Genomic DNA, 18,385 nt, shown 5'->3' on the forward strand with positions numbered 1-18,385 from the left:
AAATACTAACGTATACTTTCCTGGCAGGGGAGACACCTTGATCACGAGGTTCACCCAGTGAGGCTCGGCCATTGCACTCCGGCAATGCTGACCCCTGCGAATTTCCCAAATGTGGGAATCGTGACTGCATCATTTGTAGTAATAGGGGACTGCTTGCGTCTAGCCTGTCTAATGCAACTCATGTGGTACACAGCAAGGGAAGACTTGGAGTTTGGGGTCAGCCAGACTAGACTGTGTCTGAGCTCTCCCCTGGAGAAAAAAAGAGAGAGAAAATACTAACGTGTAGTGAGATCCCACACAGAACTGAAACCAAACAAAGACGAGCAACATTGTTTTAAACAAATGGTTTATTTTTGCAAGTAGGCTTTGGGAGCATCAGTGCAAGCTATGACCTGTGTACAGAGTTTGGAGACAAAATGCACTGAGCAGGTCCTTGAGTGAACCAACCACAGGACCCCTCCCAACATAGGGAAGATGTTTGGGGATGGGGGTGCTGCGATTTTTTCAGACGCGCTACATCGGTCCGCTAATACAGGACTAGTAAAGAACCAGTGCACTACTTTTGTGAGACATTGTTCTTTTTTTTGTGTTCTGATTTTTCAGGGGGTGTTACAGCACCCTCAGCACACTTACTTCCCGCGGCTATGCCTCCCAAGTATTCAAGGAGGAATGTTTGTGCTACATTACAGCTGTTCCAGAGCATGGTCTTTATCTGCGTACTGTCAGCACTGACTGGGCACAGTGGGGGGAATGCTAATGTAGATACCCTTCTTTTACCCTGCTACTCATCACATAGAAGTTACAATCAAAGCCATTGAATGATCACCTGTCATGTCACCACATCAGTCTTACTGTTAGCTTCATACTACCAAGACCTCACATCTGGAGGGGGAACCTCTGTAGTCCACCAACAAAAGGAGAGGACACACCACTTGTCAGTACTGTATTTGAGCCCATGTGCATTGTAGAGACACACGTGATGTCACTATATTATTTGGCTTCTCAGTGTAGCTGAAAAGAATAGCTCTCTTCCAACATGTTCATTCATTGTGCAACTTGTACATAGCTACAGTAAGAACACTTAACATCTCAGTATCATGATGCTCACTATCTTATCCATTAATACGGTGGTGGTTTGTATATGTTGAGCTACACTCTACATACATGGGCACAGTCAAACTAGCCCGCATCGAAGAAGAGCACACACATTTGTTTCTAATTCTTCAGTTTCAACTTATTTCCATCTCACAGACCAACTCCAACGTCAGTTCTTATCCATTCATACGTATTTGGCCCACTTGATCCATCTCCACAATTGGATTTGATAAAGTTGGCATTGCACATGATATTATCCTTGTGAGAATGAGTACAACCAAATAGCTTTGACTGTCATCCAGAACTAGATTTGTTTTGTATTCTACAATAGCAGTTAGATTTTTAATTCGCTAACAGTAACACTTTGGGTTGCAGGAAGCAGTTGTTGCATCAGAGAGAACTCATTTTATATTTGGTATAATCCGTCAATGCTGCAGTGACTGTGCCCAGGTTTGGGAGCGTACAAATCATTGGATAAAACCCAGCATGAGATAAAGCTACAAATTCAACAGTGCACATTGAACACAGTATCTGGGAGTGTGGGACAAGACCAAAGACAGTAAGGTGTGGGTTGATGTGTGACTGAGTGAGTTACACTTCCAAAAGCTCATCTATTTCACTAGATATGACGACGGCCTTACTGATATCATGAGACACCCGAGTTTTACAGTATATTTAGAAGGAACAGACCTAGCCCTTCAGTAAAGCAATTGCATAATTTAGGCTAAAGCGCCAATGGTGAGGAGAGTATGTATTTTAATACATTTATTGTCATGACCCACAAGGTTCATGCCAGTGGCCTGTTGTTGCCTTTTGGTTGTTACGTCATAAGGGACTAATGTCTCCGTATGAGCCGGTGTTGACACATTCAAGCACACCCATATGATCCAACCCACATGCACACAATAGTTACACAAGAGAAAAATATATTAACATTTTCATTTTTTTTTTTACTGTACACCTCAGTGTAGTAAAATACTTAAGAAATAATAGAAATATGGAAAATAATCCATGTGGGTTACATGTCTTTATACTTTATGTATGTAAAACTCTCCCCCTCCCTTAACCCTCAACAAAATAGCTTTTTTCCATTTAGTAAAAAATACCCAGGGTTTTATTGGGAGCCCCAGGCACTGGAATACATCTCTGTACAAGAGGAGAGAAAAACACTTGTTTTCTTTTAAGGATCTGTTCCCTGAACAGAACAGAGTTCAACTCACCTCTGGAAAGGCTAAATGTTCTGGATGCCATTACAAATCAGATAAGGGCTGAGGAGCCAATGGGGAGCACTTAACTAGTTACCCATGAACCTCGCTGGCTCGCTCGGTCCTCCTCCCAGCCAACAGACCAGCTGTCTGGCTCTGTGAAAATCATGCACCTCAGGCCCACCATGAACCCACCCCACCCAACCCCCACAGACCCTAACTATGATCGATAAACCCGTTTTGTAGCCCTTCTACTTGAAATGAGCAGCCATTTTAGCTTGCACAGTCCAGAGAGTTAGCTCAGTTGAGTTGAAAGCTGACGGCTGGCAGCTGAAGAGTATGATGGCTTCTGTGGTTGTTCCTTAGGTCCACTGTGCTCCACATCGCTGTGTGTACACCACAGTGGCCATCCAGCGGACCAGAAGCCCAAACCAAACACTGTAATGGACCACTGGCTTCAGGCCCATCTCCATGGAAACTTGGAACACACTGTTGTAGTACACCATCAGCCTTGTGAAGCGTTCCTCCTATTTCCAGTCCGGTGATAAAAAAAACAAAGCACTAAATAGTCTGAACAGTTTCACAGCATGTTGGCCCTCCTGCTTCGTTCTTTCACCCAACCCAAGGCCCCGCAGCTCAGTCAATGGGGCCCTGGAAGATGAGCTTGGCACAGCCCTGGGTGAGGCTGAGCTGGGTGGCACAGAATGGGCAGGCAGCGTGGAAGGCGTGGGTGCCATGGGGCAGAGGGATCTCCGCCCAGTACTTTGCCGACTTCTCCGAGCACACGTGTCCGCACGGCACAAAGGCGTGTGTGGGGGCGCCCACGTCCACGTAGAAGGCGGGCTCGCAGCCCAGCCACAGCGGCACGTAGGGTCCCACGGTCCGGCACATGGGGCACTCTCGCTGGGCGTTGGGCTCCTGCTCAGAGCGGTGACCCCAGTTGTGGTAGCCATGCACGTGGCCACAGGCCAGGTAGACCCAGGGCTGCTTGTCCTCCAGGGAGGAGAGGGCGCGGCTGCGCTGCATGCTGGGGAAAGCCAGGGTGTTGAGGCCCACAGGGCACTGGGGCCGCGCTGCGTTAATCTCCTGCCGCAGGGCCTCCAGGTGCTTCTGGGTGGGCGTGTGGAAGAGGCCGTCAGCTGTGCGCCACAGCAGGGTGGCTCCACACAGGTCTACCAGGGAGCCGTCCTGCAGCACGTTGCTCTCACACTCCACCTGCAGGGGGCAACGCAGCACACACAGCTCCATTAGGTTACATTGGGCTTAACACTGACACAGCTGGGTTTGAACACAAAGTATATGGAAACTATGTTTTTAAAAGAAAAAAACATTGCTTCCTTTGTAGAGTGGTATAGGGATCAATTTGGTTTTGGTGTAATTGGGTATGGAATTTTAAAGATGTAACAGTATAATGTTGAATGCTCTGATGTTTTTTAATGGTTCTTTATTTGACCTAATGACTGAGAACAGATTTGATGAGGGTAATGGTGGAGCATCATCAGTGCTACTGACCAGTTTGCCGCGGGTCTGAGCAGAGCGGGTCTCTCTCAAGGTGTAAACGTCCCCACACACAGAGATCTCCCTCCATACACCGGGCTTGGACTCCTCCGTGAACCCACCCCTGGGGTGCATCACCAGCACTCCATTGGTTGTTAGCCCGTCCATGTGACCATCCGGGTTCTTCCACTTGGCGGCTTTTTCCTGAGGATGAGACAGGGGGAAAGTCACACTGTAGTGGGCTTACATAACACTGGTGCTAGTATAAATTGTGTGCTAATCTAGTTCGTTCTGTCTGGAATGCTAGACATGCATTTGCGAACCAGGCTTAGATTCTTAGGAGGAAAACAAGAGGAGAAATCAAAAACATGCTAGAAGTGTTCCATTGTGCATTATTGTCATAAAATGAACAACAACAACAACAAATCTGAATACCAGTCAACCCAGGAGACAGTCCTCTGTAGCTCAGCTGGTAGAGCACGGCGCCTGTAACGCCAAGGTAGTGGGTTCGATCCCCGGGACCACCCATACACGAAAAATGTATGCACGCATGACTGTAAGTCGCTTTGGATAAAAGCGTCTGCTAAATGGCATATTATTATTATTATTATTCCTAACCTTGGGACAGTCCCCTGTGAGCCCAGTCTTACCCCCAGGAAGATGTTCTTGGAGGAGTCAAAGCCAGCAGCGTAGATGCGGGCGGTGTAGGGCAGGACCCGCTCACACACGACACGGCAGGCGAAGCGCGAGATGGTGCTCTGGGTGATGGGCGTCTCCTCTCCCTCCTGACCCCCAGACACTGTGTCCGTCACCACAAAGTCTATGGGGCTCTCTGTGGAGCGGCCAATCTGCAGGACAACATAGTCAGCCCAGGTTAGAACAGACACCTGCACCATTAAGGTTTGAACATCCATTTGTAAAACAAGGTGGTTTAGAATGTGTTTGTTTTTAGGTCAGTACCCACATTCATGGGCAATTTCCTCAATAAATAGTTTTAAAAAATGCCAGCATGTTGCCCATATAACTGTTTAGAGGGGGCCTCCTATGGTGCCACTCCGAATAATGAAATAAAGGCAGGTTTTATACAGTGCATTTGGAAAGTATTCTGACCCCTAGACTTTTTCCACAGTTTGTTACGTTACAGCCTTATTCTAAAATGTTTTAAAATTGTACCCTTCCCCAGATCTGTGCCTCCACATTCTCCTGTCTCCGAGCTCTACGGACAATTCCTTCGACCTCATGGCTTGGTTTTTACTCTGACATGCACTGTCAACTGTGGGACTTTCCATATCATGTCCAATCAATTGAATTTACCACGTGGACTCCAATCAAGTTGTAGAAACATCTCAAGGATGATCAAAGGAAACAGGATGCACCTAAGCTCAATTTCGAGTCTCATAGCAAAGGGTCTGAATACTTATGTAAATAAGGTATCTTTTTTATTTGTAATACATTTGATAAAATGTCTGAAAACCTGTTTTCGCTTTGTCATTATGGGGTAGTGTGTGTAGATTGAGGACAATTTTTATTTAATCAATTTTAGAATAAGGCTGTAACGTAACAAAATGTCAATGGCGCCGGAGGGGATGGCTGCCGTCCAACAACAGGGTGGTATTCACTAGACCCCAAACGGAAGAAAACTGACTGACACGGGGTGGGACTGCCTGAACTTTTCCAATAAGAAACGCTTATTTGAGTTTTGCTACGTCTTGAAACGGTGTGCACTAATGAATACAACCCAGGTTTGAGGAACCTACCAGCAGCACCATTACTCCTCTATCAGTGAACCAACATCTGAGTTTCCATTGTCTGGTTAGAAAACATTCTGTGAACTCAACATAATGTGCCTTCCCTCAACACAAAATATCCTATTTGTAAGTCGCTCTGGATAAGAGCGTCTGCTAAATGACGTAAATGTAATGTAAATGTGTTATGGACTATTAACCAACCGGGCTATTTTGTGTGTTTTTTCGCATTGTTTGTAACTTATTTTGTAACTTCTAAGGTAGAGCTGCCGCTTTCAAGGAGCGGAACTCTTAACCCGGAAGCTTATAAGAAATCCCACTATGCCCTCCGACAAACCATCAAACAGGCAAATCGTCAATACAGGACTAAGATTGAATCGTACTACACAAACTCCGATGCTCGTCGGATGTGGCAGGGCTTGCAAACTATTACAGACTACAAAGGGAAGCACAGCCGCGAGCTGTCCAGTGACACGAGCCAACCAGACGAGCTAAATTACTTTTGTGCTCGCTTCGAGGCAAGTAACACTGAAACATGCATGAGAGCATCAGCTGTTCTGGACGACTGTGTGATCACACTCTCCGTAGCCGATGTGAGTAAGACCTTTAAACAGGTCAACATTCACAAGGCCGCAGAGCCAGACGGATTACCAGGACGTGTACTCCGAGCATGCACTGACCAACTGGCAAGTGTCTTCACTGACATTTTCAACCTCTCCCTGTCTGTAATACCAACATGTTTCAAGCAGACCACCATAGTCCCTGTGCCAAAGAACACTAAGGTAACCTGCCTAAATGACTAACGACCCGTAGCACCCACGTCTGTAGCCATGAATTGCTTTGAAAGGCTGGTCAGGGCTCACATCAACACCATTATCCCAGAAACCCTAGACCCACTCCAATTTGCATACCACACAAACAGATCCACAGATGATGCAATGTCTATTGCGCTCCACACTGCGCGTTCACACCTGGACAAAAGGAACACCTATGTGAGAATGCTATTCATTGACTACAGTTCAGCGTTCAACACCATAGTGCCCTCAAAGCTCATCACTAAGCTATGGACCCTGGGACTAAACACCTCCCTCTGCAACTGGATCCTGGACTTCATGATGGGCCGACCCCAGGTTGTAGGTAACAACACATCCGCCACGCTGATCCTCAACACGGGGGCCCCTCAGGGGTGCGTGCTCAGTCCCCTCCTGTACTACCTGTTCACTCATGACTGCATGGCCAGGCACGACACCAACACCATCATTAAGTTTGCCAATGACACAACAGCGGTAGGCCTGATCACCGACAACGATGAGACAGTCTATAGGGAGGTGGTCAAAGACCTGGCCATGTGGTGCCAGGACAACAACCTCTCCCTCAACATGATCAAGACAAAGGAGATGATTGTGGACTACAGGAAAAAGAAGAGGACCGAGCACGCCCCCATTCTCATCGACGGGGCTGTAGCAGAGCAGGTTGAGAGCTTCAAGTTCCTTGGTGTCCACATCACCAACAAACTAACATGGTCCAAGCACACCAAGACAGTTGTGAAGAGGGCACGACAAAACCTATTCCCCCCTAAGGAGACTGAAAAGATTTGGCATGGGTCCTCAGATCCTCAAAAGATTCTACAGCTGCACCATCGAGAGCATCCTGACTGGTTGCATCACTGACTGGTATGGCAACTGCTCGGCCTCCGACCGCAAGGCACTACAGAGGGTAGTGCGTACGGCGCAGTACATCACTGGGGCCAAGCTTCCTGCCATCCAGGGCCTCTATACCAGGCGGTGTCAGAGGAAGGCCATAAAAATTGTCAAAGACTCCAGCCACCCTAGTCATAGACTGTTCTCTGCTACTCCACGATCACGTGTCTCTGTTATGCGTGGAAATACTTGGGAACAGATTTCTTAAATTAAAGTCACTTGGAGCTGATTTCCTGGTGTTTTTACAGTCTTATGTCAAACAATGAAAATTCCACACAAAACATGTTATTTTATTTATTTATTTGCTCAGAAAACTTTGGGGGCAAATAAAACCACCAGCGGGCCAAATTCGGCCCGCCAGTTGGGGAACCCTGGTATAGACCAAACCTATGCCTCCATTGATATAAGGATACATTTAAAAACAGAGTCTAGAAGGGAGGTAGGTGGGCGTGATGGGAAGTGACTAGAACGTGAAGATACAAAACTATGCAGTTGTAGGTACCTAAATAAATGGGATCTAGGAATATTTAACTTCTGTACTAACTGTTCAAAAGATGCAAAATCCATATCAATGTTCAAGTCATTCAGTGAGGAGATCCCCTTTCCAGACCAGATATGAAACGCCCTGTCTAATACTGATGGAGAGAATGTATGGTTCCTTAATAACAGGGCAGAAGTCGAAAATTCACTGAGAGAAAACGATCGCCTGAACTGTTTACAGATGTTTTGAGAATGTTTCACAATAGGGTTTTTAGTGTATTTGGAAACAGGCTCAACTAATGTGAGTTTTGAGCAGAGGCGCAGCTAAGGAGGTGGGGCCACAGGATGAAATCTCTAAGGTCAACCATTTCGGTCCTGCAACATCAGGGATTTCTGTCATCCAATTCATCAGGATTCTTATATTAGCTGCCCAGTAATAATATAGAAAGTTCGGAAGTGCTAGACCACCCTGGGGGCGAGATCTCTGCAATACGCTTTTACATATCCGAGGGGTTTTTCTTGTTCCAGATAAAAGCAGATATCAGTTTATCTATGGAGATAAAAAAAATATTTTGTCAGAAAGATAGGAATACATTGAAATAAGTATAAAAGCTTAAGTAATACATTCATTTTAACAGCGTTAATTCTTCCACCCAAAGAAAGAGAACGTAAATCCCAGCGTTCAAGATCCTGTTTCAGGTGGAGTTTCAAGGGAGGGAAATTGGCTATATAGAGATCTTTGAAATCGTGTGTAACCCAAGTTCTCAAGTATCTCAATTTCTGTGTACTCACTTTGAAGGGCACATTACTAAAATAAGTTTGCACAGGATCAATAGACATCAATTCACTGTTTTGTAGATTAACTTTATACCCAGATATTTTACCAAAATGTCTGTAGTAGATCCTGGATCTCTGGAAAATCAGTTAAAGTGTTAGATAAATAGAATGTCATTCGCATAGAGTGAGACTTTATTCTCTTAACACCCTTTTCGAATACCTTTGATAGTGGCGTTATTACATATTGCTATGGCTAAAGGCTCGATTGCGATGGCAAACAGCGGAGCCGACAGAGGACGAACCCTGTCTTGTCCCACGTTGAAGTTGGAGATAGGATGAAAGGTTATTATTTGTGCGCACTGCTGCCATAGAGGAGGAGTAAAGGACTTTGATACAGGATATAAAATTGGGATCAAATCCAAATTGTTTGAGAGTATAAAAAAGATAACCCCACTCCACCTGATCAAACGCCTTCTCGGCATCTAGTGATAACAATATCTCTGGCTTGTCAGATGAAGAGGGATTATAAAGTATATATAAAGATGTCCAATGTTGAAAAAAGAATGACGATTTTGAAATGAAACCAGTTTGATCTGTAGAGATAATGGAGGGAAGGACTGACTCAAAATGGCGGGCAAGCATCTTAAAAAGTATCTTTACATTGCAATTTAATAAAGAAATTGGCCTATATGAACCACAAGAGTTTACATTTTTTACAATAAGTGAAATATATGCCTGTCTCATTGTTGAGGGTAAAGAGTTTGAGGAGAATGATTCCTCAAATACTGAAAGCAAGAGAGGAAAAAGTTGATCTGAGAATTCTTTAAAGAATTCGCTCGGAAATCCGCCGGGCCCAGAGGATTTACCACACTGCACAGATTTAATTGCCAACAATCTCTTCTACAGAGAACTGTTCTTCCAATTCAGCAGCTACAGTATCTTAGGTTCAACTGTGGGAATATCTAAGTTCTCAAAGAAGGTGTTGAATAAGGTAGCGTTACCAGCGGATTCCAAAATGTATAATTGTGAGTAAAAGTTATGAAAGCATGAATTGATCTCTAAATGATCAATACACTTGTTACCCAGCTCGATATTTATCTCAGGTATGGTTTGAGTCTCGGTTCTCTGACGCAGCTGGTGTGCAAATATTTTCCCTGATTTCTCTCCATGTTCATAATTTTGGTATCGAGATTTACTAATAAGATTTTCAGCTTGTCGAGCTGAAGATCGACAAGCTCTATCTGAAGTGTCAAACGTTATTTTAGTAGGCCAACGTTTGTCCTTGAGTGGGTTTTTTAAAATCAGCTCTCTGCTGGGTATGGCTTTTGTTTACTTAGTGCTGTTTGCAGACACATGGACACATTAAAAGGTTTGAATGTAAAGCACTTGTCTGGAGCAGTAGAACTTCTCCATCTGGTGGGAGTGGAGCGGTCTCCCTGATGTAAATTTAGATTAACGCTAGGGGATAGTGTACAGAACACATGTTCACTTGAGGGAAGGAGTGGGGTGGGGACAAAGAGAGACAGGGACAGACTGACACAGAGAGACCAGAGTGCTATAGAAACACTGCCCAGCTATGTAGCAAACAATTCCATATGAGGCATTAAGAAATAAATAAAACAGACCAGAGTTGATTGTTAAAATGCAATAACATATACAATTAATATTACTAAGCAGATTGCCTTATAAACTTTAAGCCTTACACTCCACAAAGCCGGGCTTTACGGAAGAGTGGCCAGAAAAAAAGCCATTACTTAAAGAAAAAAATAAGCAAACACGTTTGGTGTTTGCCAAACGCATGTGGGAGACTCCCCAAACATATGGAAGAAGGTACTCTGGTCAGATGAGACTAAAATTGAGCTTTTTGGCCATCAAGGAAAACGCTATGTCTGGCGCAAACCCAACACCTCTCATTATCCCGAGAACACCATCCCCACAGTGAAGCATGGTGGTGGCAGCATCATGCTGTGGGGATGTTTTTTTATCGGCAGGGACTGGGAAACTGGTCAGAATTGAAGGATGGCGCTAAATACAGGGAAATTCTTGAGGAAACCTGTTTCAGTCTTCCAGAGACTGGGACGGAGGTTCACCTTCCAGCAGGACAATGACCCTAAGCATACTGCTAAAGCAACACTCAAGTGGTTTAAGGAGAAAAATGTTAATGTCTTGCAATGGCCTAGTCAAAGCCCAGACCTCAATCCAATTGAGAATCTGTGGTATGACTTAAAGATTGCTGTACACCAGCGGAACCCATCCAACTTGAAGGAGCTGGAGCAGTTTTGCCTTGAAGAATGGGCAAAAATCCCAGTGGCTAGATGTGCCAAGCTTATAATAACATACCCCAAGAGACTTGCAGCTGTAATTGCTGCAAAAAGTGGCTCTACAAAGTATTGACTTTGGGGGGGTGAATAGTTATGCACGCTCAAGTTCTGTTTTTTTGTCTTATTTCTTGTTTGTTTTACAAAATCTTTTAATTTGCATCTTCAAAGGGGTAGGCATGTTGTGTAAATCAAATGATACAAACCCCCAAAAAATCCATTTTAATTCCAGGTTGTAAGGCAACGAAATAGGAAAAATGGCAAGGGGGTGAATACTTTCGCAAGCCACTGTATGGCAGGGTAATCTGCTAAACTCAGACCAATGGAGCATCTGGAATATTGAAACGGGTGGATTTACCTGAAACATGTCTGTGTCATTGTCATGGCAGTATTCCACCACTACCGTCTGGTTCCTGGACAGAGTGTAGGAAATACTGTGCTGCCCTTTGCAGTTCACCGCCTGAAACAACAGCAGCAGAGGAAGATCAGAAGATGCATTCTACACATGCATACAATGGACTGATGACAGTTATTTTACATTGAAACTCTTAATAGGATATTAACAGTCATATGTAAATTACATTATTGTATGAGCTCATTACTAATTAAATCATACAGATCTATTGAAACAAAGGGCTTCTTCAGTGCTATAAAAGGTGATGAAATCAAATCAAATTTTATTTGTAACATGCGCCGAATATAACCTTACCGTGAAATGCTTACTTACAAGCCCTTAACCAACAATGCATTTAAGAAAAATAAGAGTTAAGAAAAGTATTTACTAAATAAACTAAAGTAAAAAATAAAAGATGAAAGAGCAACAATAAAATAACAATAACGAGGCTATATACAGGGGGTACCGGTACCGAGTCAATGTGCGGGGGTACAGGTTAGTCAATGTAATTTTTACGTGGGTAGAGTTAAAGTGACTATGCATAAATAATAAACAGAGTAGCAGCTGCGTAAAAGAGGGGGTTGAGGTGGGGGGGGGAATGCAAATAGTCTGGGTAGCCATGATTAGCTGTTCAGGTGTCTTATTGCTTGGGGGTAGAAGCTGTTAAGAAGACTTTTGGACCTAGAGACTTGGCACTCCGGTACCGCTTGCCGTGCGGTAGCAGAGAGAACAGTCTATGACTAGGGTGGCTGGAGTCTTTGACAATTTTTATGGCCTTCCTCTGACACCGGCTGGTATAGAGGTCCTAAATGGCAGGAAGCTTGGCCCCAGTGATGTACTGGGCCGTACGCACTACCCTCTGTAGTGCCTTGCGGTCAGAGGCCGAGCAGTTGCCATACCAGTCGGTGATGCAACTAGTCAGGATGCTCTCGATGGTGCAGCTGTATAACATTTTGAGGATCTTAGGACCCATGCCAAATCTTTCCAGTCTCCTGAAGGGGAATAGGCGTTGTTGTGCTGTCTTGGTGTGTTTGGACCATGATAGTTTGTTGGTGATGTGGACACCAAGGAACTTGAAACTCTCAACCTGCTCCACTACAGCCCCGTCGATGAGAATGCGGGCATGCTCGGCCCTCCTTTTCCTGTAGTCCACGATCATCTCCTTTGTCTTGATCACGTTGAGGGAGAGGTTGTTGTCCTGGCACCACACCGCCAGGTCTCTGACCTCCTTCCTATAGGCTGTCTCATCATTGTCGGTGATCAGGCGTACCACCGTTGTGTCGTCGGCAAACTTAATGTTGGTGTTGGAGTCGTGCTTGGCCACGCAGTCATGGGTGAACAGGGAGTACAGGAGGGGACTAAGCATACACCCCTGAGGGGCCCCGTGTTGAGGATCAGCATGACAGATGTGTTGTTGCCTACCCTTAACACCTGGGGGCAGCCCATCAGGAAGTCCAGGATCCAGTTGCAGAGGGAGGTGTTTAGTCCCAGGGTCCTTAGCTTAGTGATGAGCTTTGAGGGCACTATGCTGTTGAACGCTGAGCTGTAGTCAATTAATAGCATTCTCACGTAGGTGTTCCTTTTGTCCAGGTGGGAAAGGGCAGTGTTGAGTGCAATAGAGATTGCGTCATTTGTGGATCTGTTTGGGTGGTATGCAAATTGGAGTGGGTCTAGGGTTTCTGGGATGATGCCGTTTATGTGAGCCATGACCAGCCTTTCACAGCACTTCATCGCTACAGACGTGCTACGGGTCAGTAGTCATTTAGGCAGGTTACTACTGACCAGGTAGCATCTTATGACCACTGTTTGTTCTCACAACATTAGATCACAGAGCAGCCGTGTGCCAGGGAGTCACGATCGGAAACTGCCTTCCGCAACCGCTCCACCACTCGTGTTGAGGAAATCATTAGACTGTTGCACAACCCCTTGATTATATCACTGGATGAAAACAAATAGAGTCAGGACAGTAATACTCAGAATGGGACAGTAGGGATCAGTGTTCTTATGATGTAACACTTCCATTACAGTGACCATAAACCAGCCTCTAGGCTCAGTCAACAAAGGCCAGGCTATCAGCTGAGCTCCGTGAGGGGGGATTCATTTCAAGCCTCTCAAATACAGCCGTGCCACCACCCATCCCATCCACTCTAATCAGAATCTAAATTCCATTTCCCTTAACAGCTCCATCACGTGAGCAAGGGAGAGAGGGAGACGTAAAAGTGGGTCACTCACAATTGCTGTATTGTGCAGCTGCAGCAACAACAACAAAAAGAGATCCAGAAATGTCAGTAGTGAGACATACTGGGGCTTGTCTTGATAACACAGAGCACACTGCCAACATCCATCTATCCGTGTCGGTCTGTGGTCAGATACAGTTTATCAGTCACAGCCCTCCCGCTACACTAGGCACGGTCTACATACGACCCAAGCTACCAGGGGTGGGGGGGTGGGGGGTGGGGGGGGGGTCTGCGGGAGTTAGAAACATAAACTATGATAGAGTTAACTAACATTTTCAACACAACATTTGGTTCTCCTTTTGGATTTCTGCATACCCAGTGCTAAAGTCCCACGCAACCAAATGAGATCTGGAGAAAGAAGTGGCCTAAACCTTATGTTAGGGAACACCCAAAGGAACACACATCACAAAGACACACACACCCGGACAGACCCCTCTAATTGAGATCAAGAGGGAAGATTAGAGAGCAGAGGCATGATTTGAATAGGAGTCTGGCAGTGGCAGAGATCCTCATTATCTGCCAGAGTGTGCATAGCCCCACTCATTCAGTCAGTCAGCCTTCTCACTATGTTCACATGGTGTGTGTGTCTTCTTGGGTGAGTGAGTGAAAACAGAGTGAGAAACACATTCCTACTGAGCGAGAGAACGCATCGGGGGATACAAACGGATATCCATAATAGTTGCCCTCTCAATGGACATCTCACATCTCTGCTTTCAAATAGAACTCTCAGTGCTGGCTCAAGGACGATAGGTATGTTGAACTCATTCACTGACAACAGTGGTAGGCTACTGAGGGCCACAAAAGGGAGAATTTCAAAACAAGGTTCCCTTTCTTGCCTGCCAGAATGAACAGCCATTTCATCTTTGTGTGTACAGCTGTGAGCGGAAGGTCAGCCAATTGCAACAACTTCCTCCTCACTTCACCCACTAAACCAAGCTAAATACAGGCCCTGATACCAGGGTGATAACAGAGTGGCAGAGGGAAAAGGGAGGTGAAGGTGCTAGGGGTTTTACACACTTAGATTTGTGTGTATATGTTGTGAAATTGTTAGATATTACTGCACTGTCGGAGCTAGAAGCACAAGCATTTCGCTACACCAGCAATAACAGCTAAACACATGTATGTGACTAATAACATTTTATTTTATTTGTATTAAGACTAAAACAGGATGTGCTCTTAGGCCTACAGCTCGATGGTGGTTATACAAAGCTGCTATACTAAGCCTACTAAAGATAACAACAATACTTATTATAATAATCATAATAAAAACAAGGAGATCAAGAAAAAGGAGGGTTATTATTGTTAATATAATTTCTGACTATTTGAAACAATGTAAACAACACTAAATAAATAAGTAATACCAGGGGCTGTTCTGATGAAAAAAAAAGTGTAAAGCTTTTATTACAGCATAGCAAAGATTAAAAACAGCCGAAATTGTGAAATTGTTTTCAGGTAGTTTCCGTGGTGATCCTAAAGGACCGAAGACAGCGGTCCTGTTCTGTGAGCTTGTGTGGCCTACCACTTTGCGGCTGAGCCGCTGTTACTCCTGGACGTTTCAACGTCACAATAACAGCACTTACAGTTGACCGGGGCAGCTCTAGCAGGGCAGATATTTGACGAACTGACTTGTTGGAAAGGTGGCATGCTATGACGGTGCCACACTGAAAGTCACTGAGCTCTTCAGTAAGTCTCTCTCTCACACACACACACTTCGGTTGGCGTCATTAAAACTCATTTTTCAACCACTCCACAAATTTATTCTTAACAAACTATAGTTTTGGCAAGTCGGTTAGGACATCTACTTTGTGCATGACAAGTAATTTTTCCAACAATTGTTTACAGACAGATTATTTCACTTATAATTCATTGTATCACAATTCCAGTGGTTCAGAAGTTTATATACACTAAGTTGACTGTGCCTTTAAACAACTTGGAAAATTCCAGAAAATGATGTCATCGCTTTAGAAGCTTCTGATAGGCAAATGGACATAATTTGAGTCAATTGGAGGTGTACATGTGGATGTATTTCAAGGCCTACCTTCAAAGTCAGTGCCTCTTTGCTTGACATCATGGGAAAATCAAAAGAAAAATCGACAAGTCTGGTTCATCCTTGGGAGCAATTTCCAAACGCCTGAAGGTACCACGTTCATCTGTACAAACAATAGTACGCAAGTATAAACATCATGGGACCACGCAGCCGCCATACCGCTCAGGAAGGAGACGCATTCTGTCTCCTAGAGATGAACGTACTTTGGTACGAAAAGTGCAAATCAATCCTAGAACAACAGCAAAGGACCTTGTGAAGATGCTGGAGGAAACAGGTACAAAAATCTTTATATCCACAGTAAAACGAGTCCTATATCGACATAACCTGAAAGGCAGCTCAGCAAGGAAGAAGCCACTGCTCCGAACGCCATAAAAAAGCCAGACTACAGTTTGCAACTGCACATGGGGACAAAGATCTTACCTTTTGGAGAAATGTCCTCTGGTCTGATGAAACAAAAATAGAACTGTTTGGCCATAATGACCATTGTTATGTTTGGAGGAAAAAGGGGGAACGCTTGCAAGCCGAAGAACACCATCTCAACCGTGAAGCACGGGGGTGGCAGCATCATGCTGTGGGGGTAATTTGCTGCAGGAGGGACTGGTGCACTTCACAAAATAGATGGCACATCATGAGGAAGGAAAATTATGTGGATATATTGAAGCAACATCAAGACATCAGTCAGGAAGACCCCAAGCATACTTCCAAAGTTGTGGCAAAATGGCTTAAGGACAACAAAGTCAAGGTATTGGAGTGGCCATCACAAAGCCCTGACCTCAATCCTATAGACAATTTGTGGGCAGAACTGAAAAAGCGTGTGTGAGCAAGGAGGCCTACAAACCTGACTCGGTTACACCAGCTCTGTCAGGAGGAATGGGCCAAAATTCACCCAACTTATTATGGGAAGCTTGTGGAAAAAATAAAGTGGTGATCATAACGGACCTAAGACAGGGAATTTTTACTAGGAATAAAATGTCAGGAATTGTGAAAAACTGAGTTTAAATGTATTTGGCTAAGGTGTATGTTAACTTCCGACTTCAACTGTGTGTGTGTGTGTGTGTGTGTGTGTGTATATATATATATATATATATATATATATATATATATATATATATATATATATATATATATATATACACACACACATACATACATACATACATACATACATACATACATACATACATACATACATACATACATACATACATACATACATACATACACACACAAAAGTATGTGGACACCCCTTCAAATTAGTGGAGTTATATATATAAGGAAAAAAGTATTTGATCCCCTGCTGATTTTGTACGTTTGCTCACTGACAAAGACATGATCAGTCTATAATTTTAATGGTAGGTTTATTTGAACAGTGAGAGACATAATAACAAAAAACAAAAAAATCAAGAAACGCATAAATTTTAAATGAGGGAAATAAGTATTTGACCCCTCTGCAAAACATGACTTAGTACTTGGTGGCAAAACCCTTGTTGGCAATCACAGAGGTCAGACGTTTCTTGTAGTTGGCCACCAGGTTTGCACACATCTCAGGAGGGATTTTGTTCCACTCCTCTTTGCAGATCTTCTCCAAGTCATTAAAGTTTCGAGGCTGACGTTTAGCAACTCGAACCTTCAGCTCCCTCCACAGATTTTCTATGGGATTAAGGTCTGGAGACTGGCTAGGCCACTCCAGGACCTTAATGTGCTTCTTCTTGAGCCACTCCTTTGTTGCCTTGGCCATGTGTTTTGGGTCATTGTCATGCTGGAATACCCATCCACGACCCATTTTCAATGCCCTGGCTGAGGGAAGGAGGTTCTCACCCAAGATTTGACGGTACATGGCCCCGTCCATCGTCCCTTTGATGCGGTGAAGTTGTCCTGTCCACTTAGCAGAAAAACACCCCCAAAGCATAATGTTTCCACCGCCATGTTTGACGGTGGGGATGGTGTTCTTGGGGTCATAGGCAGCATTCCTCCTCCTCCAAACACAGCGAGTTGAGTTGATTCTCGATTTTGGTCTCATCTGACCACAACACTTTCACCCAGTTCTCCTCTGAATCATTCAGCTGTTCATTGGCAAACTACAGACGGGCCTGTATATGTGCTTTCTTGAGCAGGGGGACCTTGCGGGCGCTGCAGGATTTCAGTCCTTTACGGCGTAGTGTGTTACCAATTGTTTTCTTGGTGACTATGGTCCCAGCTGCCTTGAGATCATTGACAAGATCCTCCCGTGTAGTTCTGGGCTGATTCCTCACCGTTCTCATGATCATTGCAACTCCACGAGGTGAGATCTTGCATGGAGCCCCAGGCCGAGGGAGATTGACAGTTATTTTGTGTTTCTTCCATTTGTGAATAATCGCACCAACTGTTGTCACCTTTTCACCAAGCTGCTTGGCGATGGTCTTGTAGCCCATTCCAGCCTTGTGTAGGTCTACAATCTTGTCCCTAACATCCTTGGAGAGCTCTTTGGTCTTGGCCATGATGGAGAGTTTGGAATCTGATTGATTGATTGCTTCTGTGGACAGGTGTCTTTTATACAGGTAACAAACTGAGATTAGGAGCACTCCCTTTAAGAGTGTGCTCCTAATCTCAGCTCGTTACCTGTATAAAAGACACCTGGGAACCAGAAATCTTTGTGATTGAGAGGGGGTAAAATACTTATTTCCCTCATTAAAATGTAAATCAATTTATAACATTTTTGACATGCGTTTTTCTGTATTTTTTTGTTGTTATTCTGTCTCTCACTGTTCAAATAAACCTACCATTAAAATTATAGACTGATCATTTCTTTGTCAGTGGGCAAACATACAAAATCAGCAGGGGATCAAATACTTTTCCCCCTCACTGTGTGTGTGTGTGTGTGTGTGTGTGTGTGTGTGTGTGTGTGTGTGTG

At 44.4% G+C, this 18,385-nt stretch overlaps 1 protein-coding gene across 2 annotated transcripts in view; it reads right to left on the reverse strand.

Annotated features, from left to right (window-relative positions):
• Window positions 1–329: 329 nt before the first annotated feature.
• Window positions 330–18,385, reverse strand: part of peli2 (pellino E3 ubiquitin protein ligase family member 2) — a 37,941-nt gene continuing 19,885 nt past the window's right edge. Inside the window, exons 1-5 of one of the 2 annotated variants that reach the window (XM_084143878.1) lie at window positions 15,487–15,590; window positions 11,176–11,277; window positions 4,448–4,645; window positions 3,813–4,001; window positions 330–3,515 (exon numbers count right to left, since the gene is read on the reverse strand). In XM_084143878.1, coding sequence (XP_084000004.1) covers window positions 2,937–3,515; window positions 3,813–4,001; window positions 4,448–4,645; window positions 11,176–11,277; window positions 15,487–15,519 — 1,101 coding nt within the window. In that variant the 5' untranslated portion in view covers window positions 15,520–15,590 and the 3' untranslated portion in view covers window positions 330–2,936. Of the gene's footprint in view, window positions 3,516–3,812; window positions 4,002–4,447; window positions 4,646–11,175; window positions 11,278–15,486; window positions 15,591–18,385 lie in introns of those variants that run through there. The other variant, XM_084143877.1, reaches the window with a different exon arrangement.

Source organism: Coregonus lavaretus (genome assembly GCF_964263955.1).
Source record: "Coregonus lavaretus genome assembly, chromosome: 27".
NCBI lineage: Eukaryota > Metazoa > Chordata > Actinopteri > Salmoniformes > Salmonidae > Coregonus > Coregonus lavaretus.